At 42.7% G+C, this 14,037-nt stretch overlaps 1 protein-coding gene, 1 long non-coding RNA gene and 2 other non-coding genes across 5 annotated transcripts; all 4 read right to left on the bottom strand.

Moving 5' to 3' along the window:
• Positions 1-114: 114 nt before the first annotated feature.
• Positions 115-7,113, bottom strand: CCNB1IP1 (cyclin B1 interacting protein 1). 2 transcript variants are annotated; one of them, XM_084806140.1, is made up of 4 exons: positions 7,007-7,113; positions 4,342-4,711; positions 2,094-2,427; positions 115-1,085 (listed from the first exon to the last, which is right to left on the bottom strand). In XM_084806140.1, exons 2-4 carry the CDS (start codon positions 4,636-4,638, stop codon positions 886-888), a joined length of 831 nt encoding a protein of 276 aa, XP_084662266.1. In that variant the 5' UTR covers positions 4,639-4,711; positions 7,007-7,113; the 3' UTR covers positions 115-885. The 2 variants fall into 2 exon arrangements, with proteins under 2 accessions (XP_084662266.1, XP_084662265.1); XM_084806139.1 differs by lacking the exon at positions 7,007-7,113 and adding an exon at positions 6,398-6,860.
• Positions 7,114-8,932: 1,819 nt separating this feature from the next.
• On the bottom strand, positions 8,933-14,016 carry LOC146342390 (uncharacterized). Its single transcript, XR_014783951.1, has 5 exons — positions 13,813-14,016; positions 12,793-12,911; positions 11,963-12,117; positions 9,723-9,797; positions 8,933-9,099 (listed from the first exon to the last, which is right to left on the bottom strand). It is a non-coding gene; the product is annotated as an uncharacterized LOC146342390 (long non-coding RNA).
• LOC146342392 (small nucleolar RNA SNORA79) lies at positions 9,322-9,468 on the bottom strand. The gene has a single exon (XR_014784170.1). It is a non-coding gene; the product is annotated as a small nucleolar RNA SNORA79 (small nucleolar RNA).
• On the bottom strand, positions 11,800-11,877 carry LOC146342391 (small nucleolar RNA SNORD126). Its single transcript, XR_014784180.1, has one exon. It is a non-coding gene; the product is annotated as a small nucleolar RNA SNORD126 (small nucleolar RNA).
• Positions 14,017-14,037: the final 21 nt, after the last annotated feature.

Here is a 14,037-nt window from a genome sequence, read left to right as displayed (position 1 = left end):
ATTGTAACATCTTAATCACACCTTTGTATACATGCCCAGGATGGTATAAGGCAGATAAGGAGGGCTTTCCCCCCATGAACCTCTACTTACAAGCAGCAATGAAAAAAACAAACACAATCTTGCAAACATGTTTATGCACATAATTGGAGAAAAATATATTACTAGAATATGAATGTGATATTTGAAAGCAATCATCAGATAGAGATAATGGATTACAGCACATTACTGTTAAATCAATACAACAATTACGCATTTTAGTGCCAGCACAACTGGAAAAATTACAGGGTGCAACAATCCTTAACACATTTCACTTTAAGGAAGCATTCTTAGTATCACAGCCAGGGCCATAATAATGTTTGGCAAAAGGGGAGCAGTTGCTGGGTGACAACAGTGACAATGTATGTAACAATTAGGGGGGGCGGGTTGTCTATAGTAACTGACTGAAAGAACTGGAATGCACTGGGCCAGATCTGGAACTGGTCATCTTTAGAGAAGACACTAAAATCAATGAGACATAAATTAGTCATGACTCACTTAAGTCCCATTGATTTCAGTGGGACTGCTCTAAGCATGTCTTAGTCTGGATCCAACCCAGTGTTGAGGAGAAAATGTCTTTGAAAGGAACTGGTTTTAACTAAAGCATTGAGTCTTATAGTCCTTACTGCAGGCTTACTTGCTTTAAGGTTTGTTGTGGCTGCGATTTTCAGGAAAATGTTTGTGACTCAGAAAGTTGACATCTACTGGATGTCACTAAGATCTGGTCTGTGGGTTTGTTTGTTTTTAAACCTCAGGTGTGCAGAAGCCCTTCTGCCCATTGCCCCAAGCTTCATGCTTAAATGGATTTTCAAAATGGCCTGCAATAAAAATGTTGACACAAATGACAGTTTACATTCTCTTAATTTTATAGGCCCTGTTGCCTCCTGGGTGCTGTTCCAAATCATTGCCAGGAGAGACAAAGGAAAAGAAGCTGTTGCCAGACTCGGCCATTGGTGGAGAGGAGGCAAAGAAGGGTTTGAAATGGAAGTCCCCCTCACCATGGCGGCCCTGGATAGGTGTTGTATTCCCAGAGAGCCTGGCAGCATTACCTGGAACATGTGAGCGAGAGACATGGTATTAGTCAGGGCGCTTTGATCTCCTATAAATAAGGCATTATTAACTACACTAGTATGTCAATGCACAGCACTCCATCTATGTACAAAATAAGGACCAAACTTGACTTGATATGGGAGTTCAGTTATCAGGAACTCACTTAAAAAAAAAAAAAGTGAACAACACTGCACCCACAGGGAGATGGGGATCAGGATGGTAAAGCTGGGGAAGGATGGTTTTAACCTTTCCCCCACATTGTTTTCCCAATTTAAATTGCCCCTCCAAAGCTATTTGCCCCACATGGGAAAACATACGGGCACCATATAGTACTATGTTTACTCAGGCAATATTCAGTGTTCCTAATAAGCTCGTTATGTGATCTCAGGCCAGGAGCCTCGAGAACGTTTTCAAAGTTCTAAACTTTTTTTTTATTTTTCCCCTTTCCTTTTAATTACCTCTAGCTTCAAAATAACCTCTAAAAATGGACATAATTCATCATAATGCTTGATGCTGCAATCCAGAAACCCACATCTTATTCCAGAGCAGTTCCACTGAGTTCGGCTGGTCTACTTTACTTTGGGGGAATAGGTTGTGGATTGCAGTCTACAGGTGGTCTGAAACTATAGCTCAGAAGATTTGCCCTGTATTCACCTTCTCCGTAGTGGCACCCTCCCTCTGGAATGACCTCCCTTCTGCGATGTGTCAGACACTGATGATCACGTGCTTTCTACAATTATTAAAACATACTTGTTTACCCTTGCTTTTCCCAACCATTAACTTGTCTAAATGTTGTTATGCACTTGTTAGGATGTATTTATTTATAATTTGTTGTAAACCGCTTTGGGATTTTTAAAATTGGAAGTGGTATAAAAATATTCTTAAATAAATAATGTCTCTCATACTACCTTATGTAAAAAATGTTAATTGCATTTGAGTATTATCCACTCTGCCACTGAACATGCTAGTACATGTGAACTACCAAGCTGAAGAGCCATCGTCCTTACCCAAAGGAAAACCAAAGACAGCAGGCTGAGGCATCATGGGAGGGTCTTGGCCTGCCTCCTGGCTGGCCACTGCAATGTTACGTAACCGTAGGCTGTCATACAGACCCTGCAGTTTCTGGTACTGGCGGTTGCGCTCCATGAGTTTCTCTGAGAGCTCAGTGAATTTCTTTTTATATTCTTCCAGTACTTTCTTCAGGGAGGAGACCTCAGTCTTCATGGATGTCAGCTCCATATCTTTGTTCTGGAGTTGCTGTGTATACACTTTCTCCATCTGTTTCAGGTGTCCCTCTGCTTTGCTATAGGTATATTCTTGGTACAAGCGCTCCTGATGAACCTGCAAAGACAGAAAGGGGGGATATAAGAGCCAATGGAAAATCAGGGTCAAACTACATGTGACACTCAGATGTGTCATACACAAACACACTTTCTTGGCTGAAATCTCTAACAGAAGATAAGCAGTGGGGTGGGTGGCAACTTCTTAACTATTTTGCCTCTGGTTTTTCTGATACAAACCACCCCCAGCTGCTTTTCCCTCCACATGGAAAGCTATGGCAAACCTAGACAGCATAGTAAGAAGCAGAGACATCACCTTGCCGACAAAGGTCCATCTAATCAAAGCTATGGTTTTCCCAGTAGTAACGTACGGCTGTGAGAGCTGGACTATAAGGAAGGCTGAGCGCCGAAGAATCGATGCTTTCGAACTGTGGTGCTGGAGAAGACTCTTACGAGTCCCCTGGACTGCAAGGAGGTCAAATCAGTCCATCCTAAAGGAAATCAACCCTGAGTGCTCATTGGAAGGACAGATGCTGAAGCTCAAATATTTTGGCCACCTAATGCGAAGAGAAAACTCACTGGAAAAGACCCTGATGCTGGGAAAGATTGGAGGCAAAAGGAGAAGGGGACGGCAGAGGATGAGATGGCTAGATAGCATCACCATTGCAATGAATATGGACTTGAGCACACTCCGAGAGAGAGCGGAGGACAGGAAGGCCTGGCATGCTATGGTCCATGGGGTCATGAAGAGTCGGACACGACTTAACGACTGAACAACAACAACAGGCAAACATACATCCCAATTTGGTCTATGACATCAACTCACCTGCCTGAGCAGAAACCAGAAAACCTCAGCTTGCTTGCTTTCTTAAAGCAAGATTGTAGCCCTCATGGTTGAAAAATGTTCTACAACACCATGTCTGTCTTCCTGCTATTCATTGCTCAAGCATAATGGTGCACAGATTTCCCAAATCTGTTACTATTGAATCCATAAATTCCAAGCATAAATTAAAATAAATAGATGTTAATGTATTGAAATCTAGGTTTCAAGTAGCAAAATGTGATTCTCATGGGTCAAAACTCAGATAACATGGGTTTTAGGAACTGTAATTCTAGTTAAAAGTTGGGTTTTGTATGATAAAAATAAATGTATTCCCAGTTTTCACAGTTTATTCTAATAACGTTGTTACAGTTGTGTGATAATAGAATATGGGGGTTTGTAGCACAGTTTCAGAGGCCTAAGTATAGTGATCCAAGAACACTCATTGATAGCTTTGTGAACAAGAACTGGGCTTGTTCTCTGACAAACTAAGTTTTGGTTCTATTTCTATGGATTTCTTGAGAAATTCAGATTACTAATTCTAAGAGCAATCACTGAATTTGGATCCTCAATTTGAATTGTCTATGTCAATTTTACAGAAGTGTAGCAACGAAATGATCAGGGGACTGGAAACAAAGCTCTATGAGGAGAGACTGAAAGAACTGGGCACGTCTAGCCTTGAGAAGAGAAGACTGAGGGGAGATATAATAGTGCTCTTCAAGTACTTGAAAGGTTGTCATGGAGAGGAAGGCCAGGATCTCTTCTCGATCATCCCAGAGTGCAGGTCACGGAATAATGGGCTCAAATTACAGGAAGCCAGATTCCGGCTGAACATCAGGAAAAACTTCCTGAGAGCAATACGACAATGGAACCAGTTACCTAGGGAGGTAGTGGGCTCTCCCACACTGGAGGCATTCAAGATGAAGCTGGACAGCCATCTCTCAGGGATGCTTTGACTTAGATTCCTGCATTGAGCAGGGGGTTGGACTCGATGGTCTTACAGGCCCCTTCCAACCCTACTAGTCTATGATTCTATGATTTTAAAGGAATTTACATCCTCTGAGAGAGAGAGAGAGAGAGAGAGAGTTTTAAATATGGATGCCTTCTCCCTATATCCAAATGCCATTGTTGGAGACCATTTCAAGGAGTGTTTACCTGATATGTCCAAAAAGCTAGAGCCCTGGAGCTGATGTCTAGAATAACTTCTGGCCGCAGTCCAGCTAGGACCATAGCCTTATATTCCTCAGAAGGATTGAGCTCTGTCCGAACAATATCCAATTTGCCAGAGAGGGCACTGGTGCAAGCAGGGCAGACTGCTGGTGAACGGCTGAACTCCCCACTGCCATGTTGGTCACAGAAGATATGTGAGCAGGCCGTGACCCATGCGTAGCCTGAAAGCTTGACTCGGCACTTGCGGTAATTGCAAAGAAGCATATCCTCACAAACAGACATGTTGATAGAGCCAATGTGAGCGTATTACAAGTGCTTCCTATGGGATAGGCATATAGCATTCATCACACTACACCTGTGGGTTGAAAGAAATATTAATACCAATATTTTCAAAATGCTTATTGAATTTGGCCACACAGCTGAGAACTGGATTAAGAACATTCATTCAATTTATACCACAGAACTGAGGTTCAGAATGACGTATAACAGTTTTTTTCCCCAAACACAAACACTTTAGTCCCCAAAGGGATCGCAGTGGTTTGGGGCATAAAAGAAGCCAAATGAAAAAAAAGTGACATCCTATAGATCCAAAATCTATTTTTAAAAAGCAAACATAAAAAAGTCCTGCTGGATCAGACCAAAGGCCAATGTGCAACCAGATTCCTTTTCAAGAAGCCCACAAGTAGGTCATGAAGACAACATTCCCCATGGTGTTGCCTATGCTCAGCCACCTTCTAGTGACCCCCTCCCTCATGCTACCAATTGCCACCGCTGAGCCCATCAGAGGAACAGGAAGTAGCAGCCCTTCCATTGTGTTTAGATTCAACTTCATGACCTGCTTGAACTTTGCAACTAAGGTGTAATCCTATGCACGTTTAGACAGAAAAAAAGCCCATGCTGGAATGCTGGGAGTTGTAGGACTTATTTCTGTTTAAAAGTGCATAAGATTGCACCCTAAATCTATCAGTGGTTGGATTTGCTTTTTTCTTCCTCCTTCCCAATCCTCTTTCCTTTTGTGTCATGGCTTTTAAATTGTAAGCCTGCAGCGACCACCTTATTTCTGACTTTAGGCTGAAGAGCAGGATTGAGTTGGACTTGGCAGATCTGAGTTGTCAGTTCCCGCGCAATATTACAAAAGTGAAAGCAGCGAAGACTGTAAAGTGAAAGTTTGAAAGACTATACTGTACAGTATATACATTATTTTATTGTTGCTACGTTCTGTGGGGAAATACTGCCAATTTTACAGGCAACAAAGACGGACACGTGTTTTCCACAAAATAAATGTAAAATATCCAAGAAACCAACCAAGCCAGGACTCCTTTGCTAGGTTGACTTCGTAGAAGGAATGCCATCTTGTAATTAGGAGCATGCAAAATGGCAATTTGGGGTATATGCTGAAGGATCTTTATGCAGAGTATTTACACTTCTGTACAATTTAACCTCTCTTTTATATTCACAATCAGGTGAGATTAAAAAAATAAAAAGAATGGGTTTTTCCCTACCCACTCAATATATGATCATCATACATGTAGAATTTTTAATGCAGAATTTTATTGTTTTAACTGTTTTATTGTTGTACATTACCCGGAGTGGCTGGGTGACCAGCCAGATGGGTGATTAATAAATTTAATAAATAAATCGCTTTCTGAACTTGTGTTGTAATCCTGCCATTTTATTTGCAGTCCTATTGTACCTTAAGTATTTATTATTTATTTTGAAGATATATACCCCACTTTTCAGTCACAACACTTTAAAACAATACCAACCAACCACCACCACCAGGCACTTTTTCCTCAAGTCCCAGAAATGCAGAAAGTTAATGGATGTAGCTCTTCCAGACTCAGTGATGGGGAATGATTCAGCTGTTGCACTTCAGCCTGTCACACGGCTGCCAAAGGCAAAGGAGTACCCCAAGCGGGCAGATATTTTGTTAAAACATACCCATCCCTCTTCTGTTTTAAAATTAAACATTTTCAGTTTTAATTTACTTGTAGCATTTCTACCATGCCCTTTTGCCCAGAAGATCTTGAGAGCTGCTTACAAAGAATAAGTAGCATAACACGGTCCCTGTCCTCAGGCTGACAGTCTAAATGTAAGCCATGACACATAAAAGAATAAAAACGAAGGGCAGGAAGGGTATCTACTATTTAAATAGGATATTTGGGGAGGAGGTGATGGTGACCATTTCCTTCCTTCTCTCAAGTTGGTATGTTAATCGCCTCTGTGAGGAGAGGAGGGGCTCAGTGCGTTTGGTGAACATATGGCAGGAGGTGGCGCTTTATGGCAGTATCTGTAATTTAGTTTTCGCTGCACACAAAGGTGAGGCGGCATTGACATCAATACGCAAGCTTGTGAGGCAAGCGCGAACATAAGAGTGGAGAGGGGCTAACGCTCCTATGAAAACTGCTTTTTCAAACGCAGTGAAAAGGCGGGAAAACGTAAGAGGGCGGCGGCGGCGGGCCGGAGAGGCCGTTGCTCGCGCGCCGCCTCCCCTCCCCCGCTCCAACGTCCGAGCTCGCGCCACGGCACAGCTTTTCAAAGCGAATTCTGAGGCTTCGCGCCTTCCCGCTAACGCTCCTCCTCAGACGCTCAAAACACACTCGAGGGGTGCGAGGGGGAGCGAGGCTGGAGACGGCGTCTTGGGACATACCGTTGCCCGAAGGAAAGCTAGATTAAGCTGGAGGGGAGCGTTAGGGGCGATTTAAATCAATACTCTCTCATAACGCCCTCACTTCCCTTCACAAGCTCAGCTACATTACTTTGCCCTTCACGTGGCAGTGAATTACCAATTGGCGGGGACGTTCCCGAAAGGAATACAAAAATGACTGGGTTTCCCCTACCCAGCATTACTTTTTTTTTAAAAAAAGCCGACATTTAAAAAATCCTAACATCGTATCTTAATGCTCGGTTAGGTTACTGTAAGCAGGGCTGGGCTGGGAACAGGACTAAGGGTGCAATCCTATGCATGTTTAGACAGGAAAAAGCCCTACAATTCCCAGCATGCTCCAGCCAACATGACTGGCTGGTGGATACTAGGAGTTGTAGTACTTTTTTCTGTCAACAGGTATAGGATTGCACCCTAAGTCAGCTTTTCCACAAGCAGTGGTTAGTCTATTTTAAGACTTAAATTTGAATTTCTAGACTATCGGATTTTATTAGGGTCAGCCAAGAACCAGAAGTAGTACACATGGGGGGGTTTTAATTCAGAATTCTTCTTCAGGTGTTATGTTAGAACAGATGGAGAGTGGAAGAGAAGGGAGACATAAAAAGGTAGATGCATATGATGGAACCCCTTAGCAGTTTGGAAGTCTTGAGATTCAATTTTAAATGAGCTCAGTAAAAGAATGGTAGCACCTTTTAGACATTTAAAACCTAAATTAAACCAAGCCTAAAAGGTGCATCTCTTACTGACCTTTGAAAGTGGGTTTCTATGAACATCTCCTATGAAGCTTTTCCTTGGACCTGGCACCTCAGCTAAAGAATTAGAAACGGACAATTCCATTGTGGAACTGGGCAAAAAGCACCATACCTTGCAATCCTGGTGTCCAGTACTATTGTTTTTTTCATTTATCACCCCCACAACCCTGGATGAGCATAGGTTCTTGGGACCTTGACAAATCATGGATCCTAATTCTACAGTTCTGATTTTTAAACAGTGCATTTTAAACAAGCAGGACTGTCACTGTTCATTGGTCTCCAAAATGGACAGCTGCAATCAGTTTCACAGAAATGCAGTCTGTACAAGGATGTTCACCCTTAAGACGCACAATACACAAATATATTATACCTCAACCTTCCACTTCTGTGAACAGATGCAGACATTCGTTGCATCTGGTGAAATGGGTCTCTGGTCCACAAAAGCTTATGCCATAATAAATTTGTATTTAAAGTGCCGCTAGACTTAGTTGTTTTTGCTGACTAATATGGAAACAGCCTGAATACATCTTGTTATAAAAAGGTAAAGGTGTCCCCAACCAGTCGTGTCCAACTCTAGGGTGCGGTGCTCATCCCCGTTTCTAAGCCGAAGAGCCAGCGCTGTCTGAAGACGCTTCCGTGGTCATGTGGCTGGCGTGACTGAACACCGAGGTGCACGGAACACTGTTACCTTTCCCGCCAAGGCGGTATCTATTTATCTACTTGCAATTTCTTGCTTTCGAACTGCTAGGTTGGCAGGAGCTGGGACTGAAGACGGGGCCTCACTCCGTCACGCAGCACTCGGGTCTCGAACTGCAGACTGGAAGGTCGGCAGGTCAGCAGTTCAGCGTCTTAACAACTAAGCCCCCGCGGCCCCATCTTGTTATACCCACCCTCAAATATTCTGCACTTCCTTTTCTGCAAGTCTCTTAAAGCACAATTCTATGCATGTCTTCTCAGAGGCAAGCTCCACTAATGAAATCAGGACTTCCAGGTTAAGTGTGCATATGACTTAATGTCATTATACCCAGCTAACAATACATTCAGGCAAATTTGCCACTTGGCGTATAGTCAATATTAGGACAATGTTGTTTCCAGAGGTCCTCAAAATCTACCCAAGTAGTTTAAATCTGTTAAATGGGACAATAATGAAAAATAATTTCATTCAGACAAAAACTTTATTGCAGGTGGTCCCACACAACCCTTCCAAAAGAGATTAAGGATCCACTGTCTTGTTTTGAAATGTCTTCCTCGGTCTTCTGTACCACTTTTCCCCCAGCAGTTTTCAGGAAAAAACAGTTTTCCTTTTAAAGCCAGTCTTTAACATCACTGTGGAAAAAAAAGATTTAGACATGTAAAAACGTAAATTCAAACTGCCTGTGGAAAAAAAGGTTGACAAGCACAGTTCAGTCGATCCATGGAAGAATATCCATTTCACCCACATGCTCACATTCCAAAAAACTACCAGTTAAAAAGATCCCATTGAGCTAAGATGTTACCAGCTATTCCACTTCAGACTACATTTTAAAAATCTCATGTCTGTTCTTTTCAGAATGTGTGAACCCGCAAAATTCAATAGTGCCAAGAGATAGCCAAACCCATCCAAAGACACCTTGAGTGAAGAAAGGCCAGCTTTAATATTTGATGACACAAAATCCCACTGTCCAAGGCTTGTGACAGCGAGAGGAACAGTCATCATACATGCTTACATTTAGCACACTTGCCAAGCCATGCTTCCCCCTTACACACACACCCCCCCCACACTTCTTTGGTGATCCACTTTTTAGGAGGCACAGAAACTGCCAAGAAACCCCCTCCTCCTCCACCCAATTAGAACTCTTACTACAAACTCTTAGTACAAATTCTACTGCAACTTCTTACAGTATAGTAGCTATTGCTCTGGGCTGAAATGTGTACTGCTAAGGAGCCAGAGAAAAAGCTTCAGTACTTACACTTCCTAGACGGAGCTCAGGATGGAGGAAGCAGGGAGAGAACACCATTTTACCATCTTTGCAGAATCATCACCCCTGTAAGAACAAGGAATGGAAAATCTTTAATTAGCAACTGAACTCCAGGTATTTTGATCTGCTGACCACACAGAAGTACCCTTATGTACAAACTGCTTCTGGTTTCCCTCTACTGTAAACAGCTTCACTGCTGCAGAGTTTTAAGTGTCATGTTTCCAGGAAATCTCCATACACAGAAGCATATCCCAACAGTGGCAATTTCAATCTTGCTCCTACACTAGTAGACAAAAGGACTGGTTCACATATGTACACTAATCACCTGATGATCAAAGGATTCTTTGCATGTGGGAATGAGCTACCACAATGTAAACATCAGAGGGAGAATTTCAATATCAACTTGTAACTCAAATGCTTTTCAATGAAGTCACTTAAAAGAGTGTTACCTGCTTCCAAATACTAAATAATCAAATGGACCATGTATGTGTGAACTGGTCATCAGCATACAAAATAGTATGTAGGAGTCTTGAGCATCTGAATTCCTTCCTAAGTCTCCTGATCAACGTACATTGCCTTGCTTTCCAGTGAAATTTACAGACTGATCTCACTACAGTACTCCATGGCAGCACTTCTGAAGCACAAGCAGACATGCCCTTAAGTGTTCATTCTTCTGTAGAAGTAAGAATATCAAGCACCTTAACATGGTACAACAGGGGTCCCCAATCTTTTGGGGTCATTGGCCTTGTTTGGAATTTTGAGTGTGGCATGGGTGCTTCACAGAATGGTTGCCCTGGGGGGATGCTCATTCATAAAATGGATGCCATGGTGGGCATGGCTGCTCACAAAACACTCATTTCCCAGAAGGCAAACTGGAGAGACTAAAAGAAAAGTACCTTGCCCAAGAACCTACGTACAAGGCAGAGGTGGGGTCCGAGCTCTAAAACAGAAAACCACTCTTTTCAACCCAAATAAAAGTAGCACTGGAGGACAGCACTTCATTTTGTAGCACGCCAGCCATCCAGTTAAAATGTTTTTAATTCTTACAAATCTTAATAAAATTAAAATGGAAGGGGTAGGTGGTTTCCAAAAGAATTGTCCCTGGGTGCACTGTAGACCCCAGTGGAATAACATCCTGCCTGAAGAACTCTAACTGAAAGCTTTCTGGCCAAAGTAATTAACACTTTTTAGAGAAGTCCACTCAACACTTGCATTTAAAGAGGGGTAGGCAAGTTATTCCATTGCTGCAAAAGCTAAGGGCCCAATCCTATGGCTGCTAGACAGCAGCTAGACAGCCATAGGATTGGTCAGTTCCAGGAGAACCACCTCCCCACCCCCTCCCCTGCTGCCTCAGAAGAGCAACACTGAGCAGGTCAAATGGGGGCGTTCCTGCACTTATGAACTCCCCACCCCCAGGTAGTCCAGCCTGCCCACCCCACACTCGGACGTTCCATAGCTAGACAGCTGGCGAATGCAGAGCAGCTGGAGCACGGCAGGGACAATTCCCTCCATGATCCTCCCACCGTGCATTGGATAGCTGGTCACCTCTGAGTTTGGAGGCAGAGGTCTATCAGCATAGGATTTCTCCTTAAGAGTCTTGAGACAGCCTCCCTAAACCTGGTGGCCTCCAGATGTTCTGGACTATCTGCCCCAGCCAGCATGGCCAATGCTAGCAATGATGGAGGTTGCAGTCCACAACATCTGGAGCCCACTAGATTGGGGAAGGCTGCCTTAAAGACTAACAAGTTTACTATGACATATATGTTTTTGTGTACTAGAGTCCAAATCAATGGAAAGCTTATGCCATAATAAAAATGCTGACCTGGCGCCACGACTGTTGACTTCGGGGAAGCAAATCTTGAGGCCACTATCTTTCTGTCTAAACACATCTAGTTAACATCTTTACCTTTCAGAAGACAAACAAATAAGGTACTCAGATATTGCTGCAATAGGTTACTAGGTTGTCTAGAAGTTATCTATGTAACATCCAGCCTTGACAAGAATAACCTTACGTACACATATAGACATCAGCAGTTTTCTGGAGGTAGCCTTTGTGCAAAGGGGGAGGTATCTGCTCAGGGCATGTTTATAATCAGGGATAATCAGGTGAAACACGGACTGAACATGCAGTTCATCATAGCAGACTCCCCCAAATTCTCTTAGCATCTCCCAGTCGCAAAAAGACAACAACTGACCACACCTTCTCATTTTAAGAGAAACCAACACCATACCTTTTCCTCACTATCATCAAGGTGTATGAAACTCCTCTATGAGTTCAGAAATCCCAGGCATTTTCAGAACTTGCTCAGGCCATCTCACAATGCAGCTGCTCATTTCAGGACTGCCAGACTGAAATATTTGGTTTGTTCTCCTCCAAACACATGCCCTACAAGAAAAGGCATTTGTTACTATAAATTGAATATATTTATCCAGCCCAAGACCTGCAAATATAGCCAATGTATCACAGCAGTCTTCCTTGGCATCATACAGACTGAAGTTAATGACCTCAAGAACTTACCATACTGACAAGGATCAGAAAAATGGAGGTTACTTGGCCAAAGAGAAAGGATAGCATATGCAACATACTAACTTCACCTCCAATTGGCAGGAACATGTACAATCAGGGTGGACTACACTACACAAGAAAGTTTATTGGCCTGATTCATTTTAAGGCAATTTCTTGTGTAATAATGCATTTACTCTCGCTACGATAATGGCACATTCCCCTTTTTATCCTGGAATATCTAATCACAAATAGAGACCAATTTTTCCATTTATAATCATAGAATTTTTTAAAAAATAGGTAATCTGGATTATCTTTATGTGCCTCTCAACCTTTTATCACATTGTTACTACATATTCATCCTTCTTTCCATAACTACAAGGGCGGGAAACAAAGTCATATGAAATTAATTTGAACCTGCCATTCTTATTCACAGAAGACACACAAACTCACTCTACTTCCATAGGATTACATAGGTCCTGACAAACTGTGGAGTTGCAACTTCCAGAATACTTGCAAAACTGGAGGCCCAAGAACTCCCTCTCAGTAATGCCTTACCTAAATGCACGTGGAAAAAGGAAGTCTGGCATTCATGCCAGGTTAATGCTTTCCATGAAGATATAGCACCGCTTGGATGATGAAGATGCCTCAAGTAATGCTCATCCATTTTTTCCAAGCTGTTGAACACAAGTTGGTGGGGAAAGCATTAACAGAACAACCTCAATATATATGCTAAATCAGAGGTTTTTGGCTTCTGCTTAAGAAGTCTTGAGACAGGGATGAAGGTGGGGTAGCACACAGGAGTACAAAAAGATAACATATTGCTTTCTTAGATCCACAGTTTTAAGAGCTTTAACTCATGAGGCCTGAATAACCTTTTGGATTCTTTTTGCTCTTTACCAGAACTCACGTTTTAATGTGGCATTTACAAAAATTGCTTTTTAAACAAAAGCCACAAATGGTGAAATCCTATGCATGTTTAGGATGAAAAAAAAACAGGCAGCCATGCAGGCTGAGGCATGCTGGGAGTAGTAGGGCTTTTTTCCGGTCTAAACATGCACAGGATTGTGCGCTGGTCTTATGAGTGAAAATATCCTTACTCGAGAGCCTAAGCTTAACCTAGTTTTCCCCTCTGGTTTGGAAAAGAGCAGTTTTACATCACCTATTAACTGGAATCAAAAAAGGTTAGCTTCCTGGCACATTAAGCTTGACTAAACTTCTAGCCACCCCTCAAAAGATCCACCACACAGTTCCTCTCAAGCGAGGCAGAATAAACTCCGAATTCCCCTGTGCTTTGTTCTCGCCCTCAGCATCCCACTCCCCAGGCAAAACATGCCGGTTTAATCTTCAACACTTTAAGATTTCTCTCCATAGCCGAAGCACGTGTACCGGGAAAGGGGGGGGGGGGAGAGAAGAGAAATGAACGAAGTAAAAAAAGCAACTGAGCGGAGCTTGAACACTACAATAGATTTTTGCACTGGAGAAGACATGGCACTGAAAACATGCTGAAAGGCAGCCAACAACATAAGCATAAAGATTCGGAATAAAGCCCCTCTGAACTCAATGGGATATACTTACGATCGTGCTGCAGGGCGGGGTGTAATCATCTCAGGCCAAAACTCTAGCCACCCAGTCTCTACCTCTACTATATAACTCTTCCCAAAACTATAATAAGGACGGATGACAAAATTTAACCCGAGATTAGCAACGGATTCAATCTTGCATATAGCCAACGCTTATCAACCCGACAAGCAAAGGAAAAAGGAAGAAGGTAGGCGGGCCAGGAAATACTGGAAGCCTGCC

Source organism: Heloderma suspectum, chromosome 6 (genome assembly GCF_057233095.1).
Source record: "Heloderma suspectum isolate Gila_16-S chromosome 6, 16-S_ref, whole genome shotgun sequence".
NCBI classification, from domain to species: domain Eukaryota; kingdom Metazoa; phylum Chordata; class Lepidosauria; order Squamata; family Helodermatidae; genus Heloderma; species Heloderma suspectum.
The sequence above is the reverse complement of the archived record's forward strand: the minus strand, read 5'-3'. Positions and strand labels throughout refer to the sequence as shown.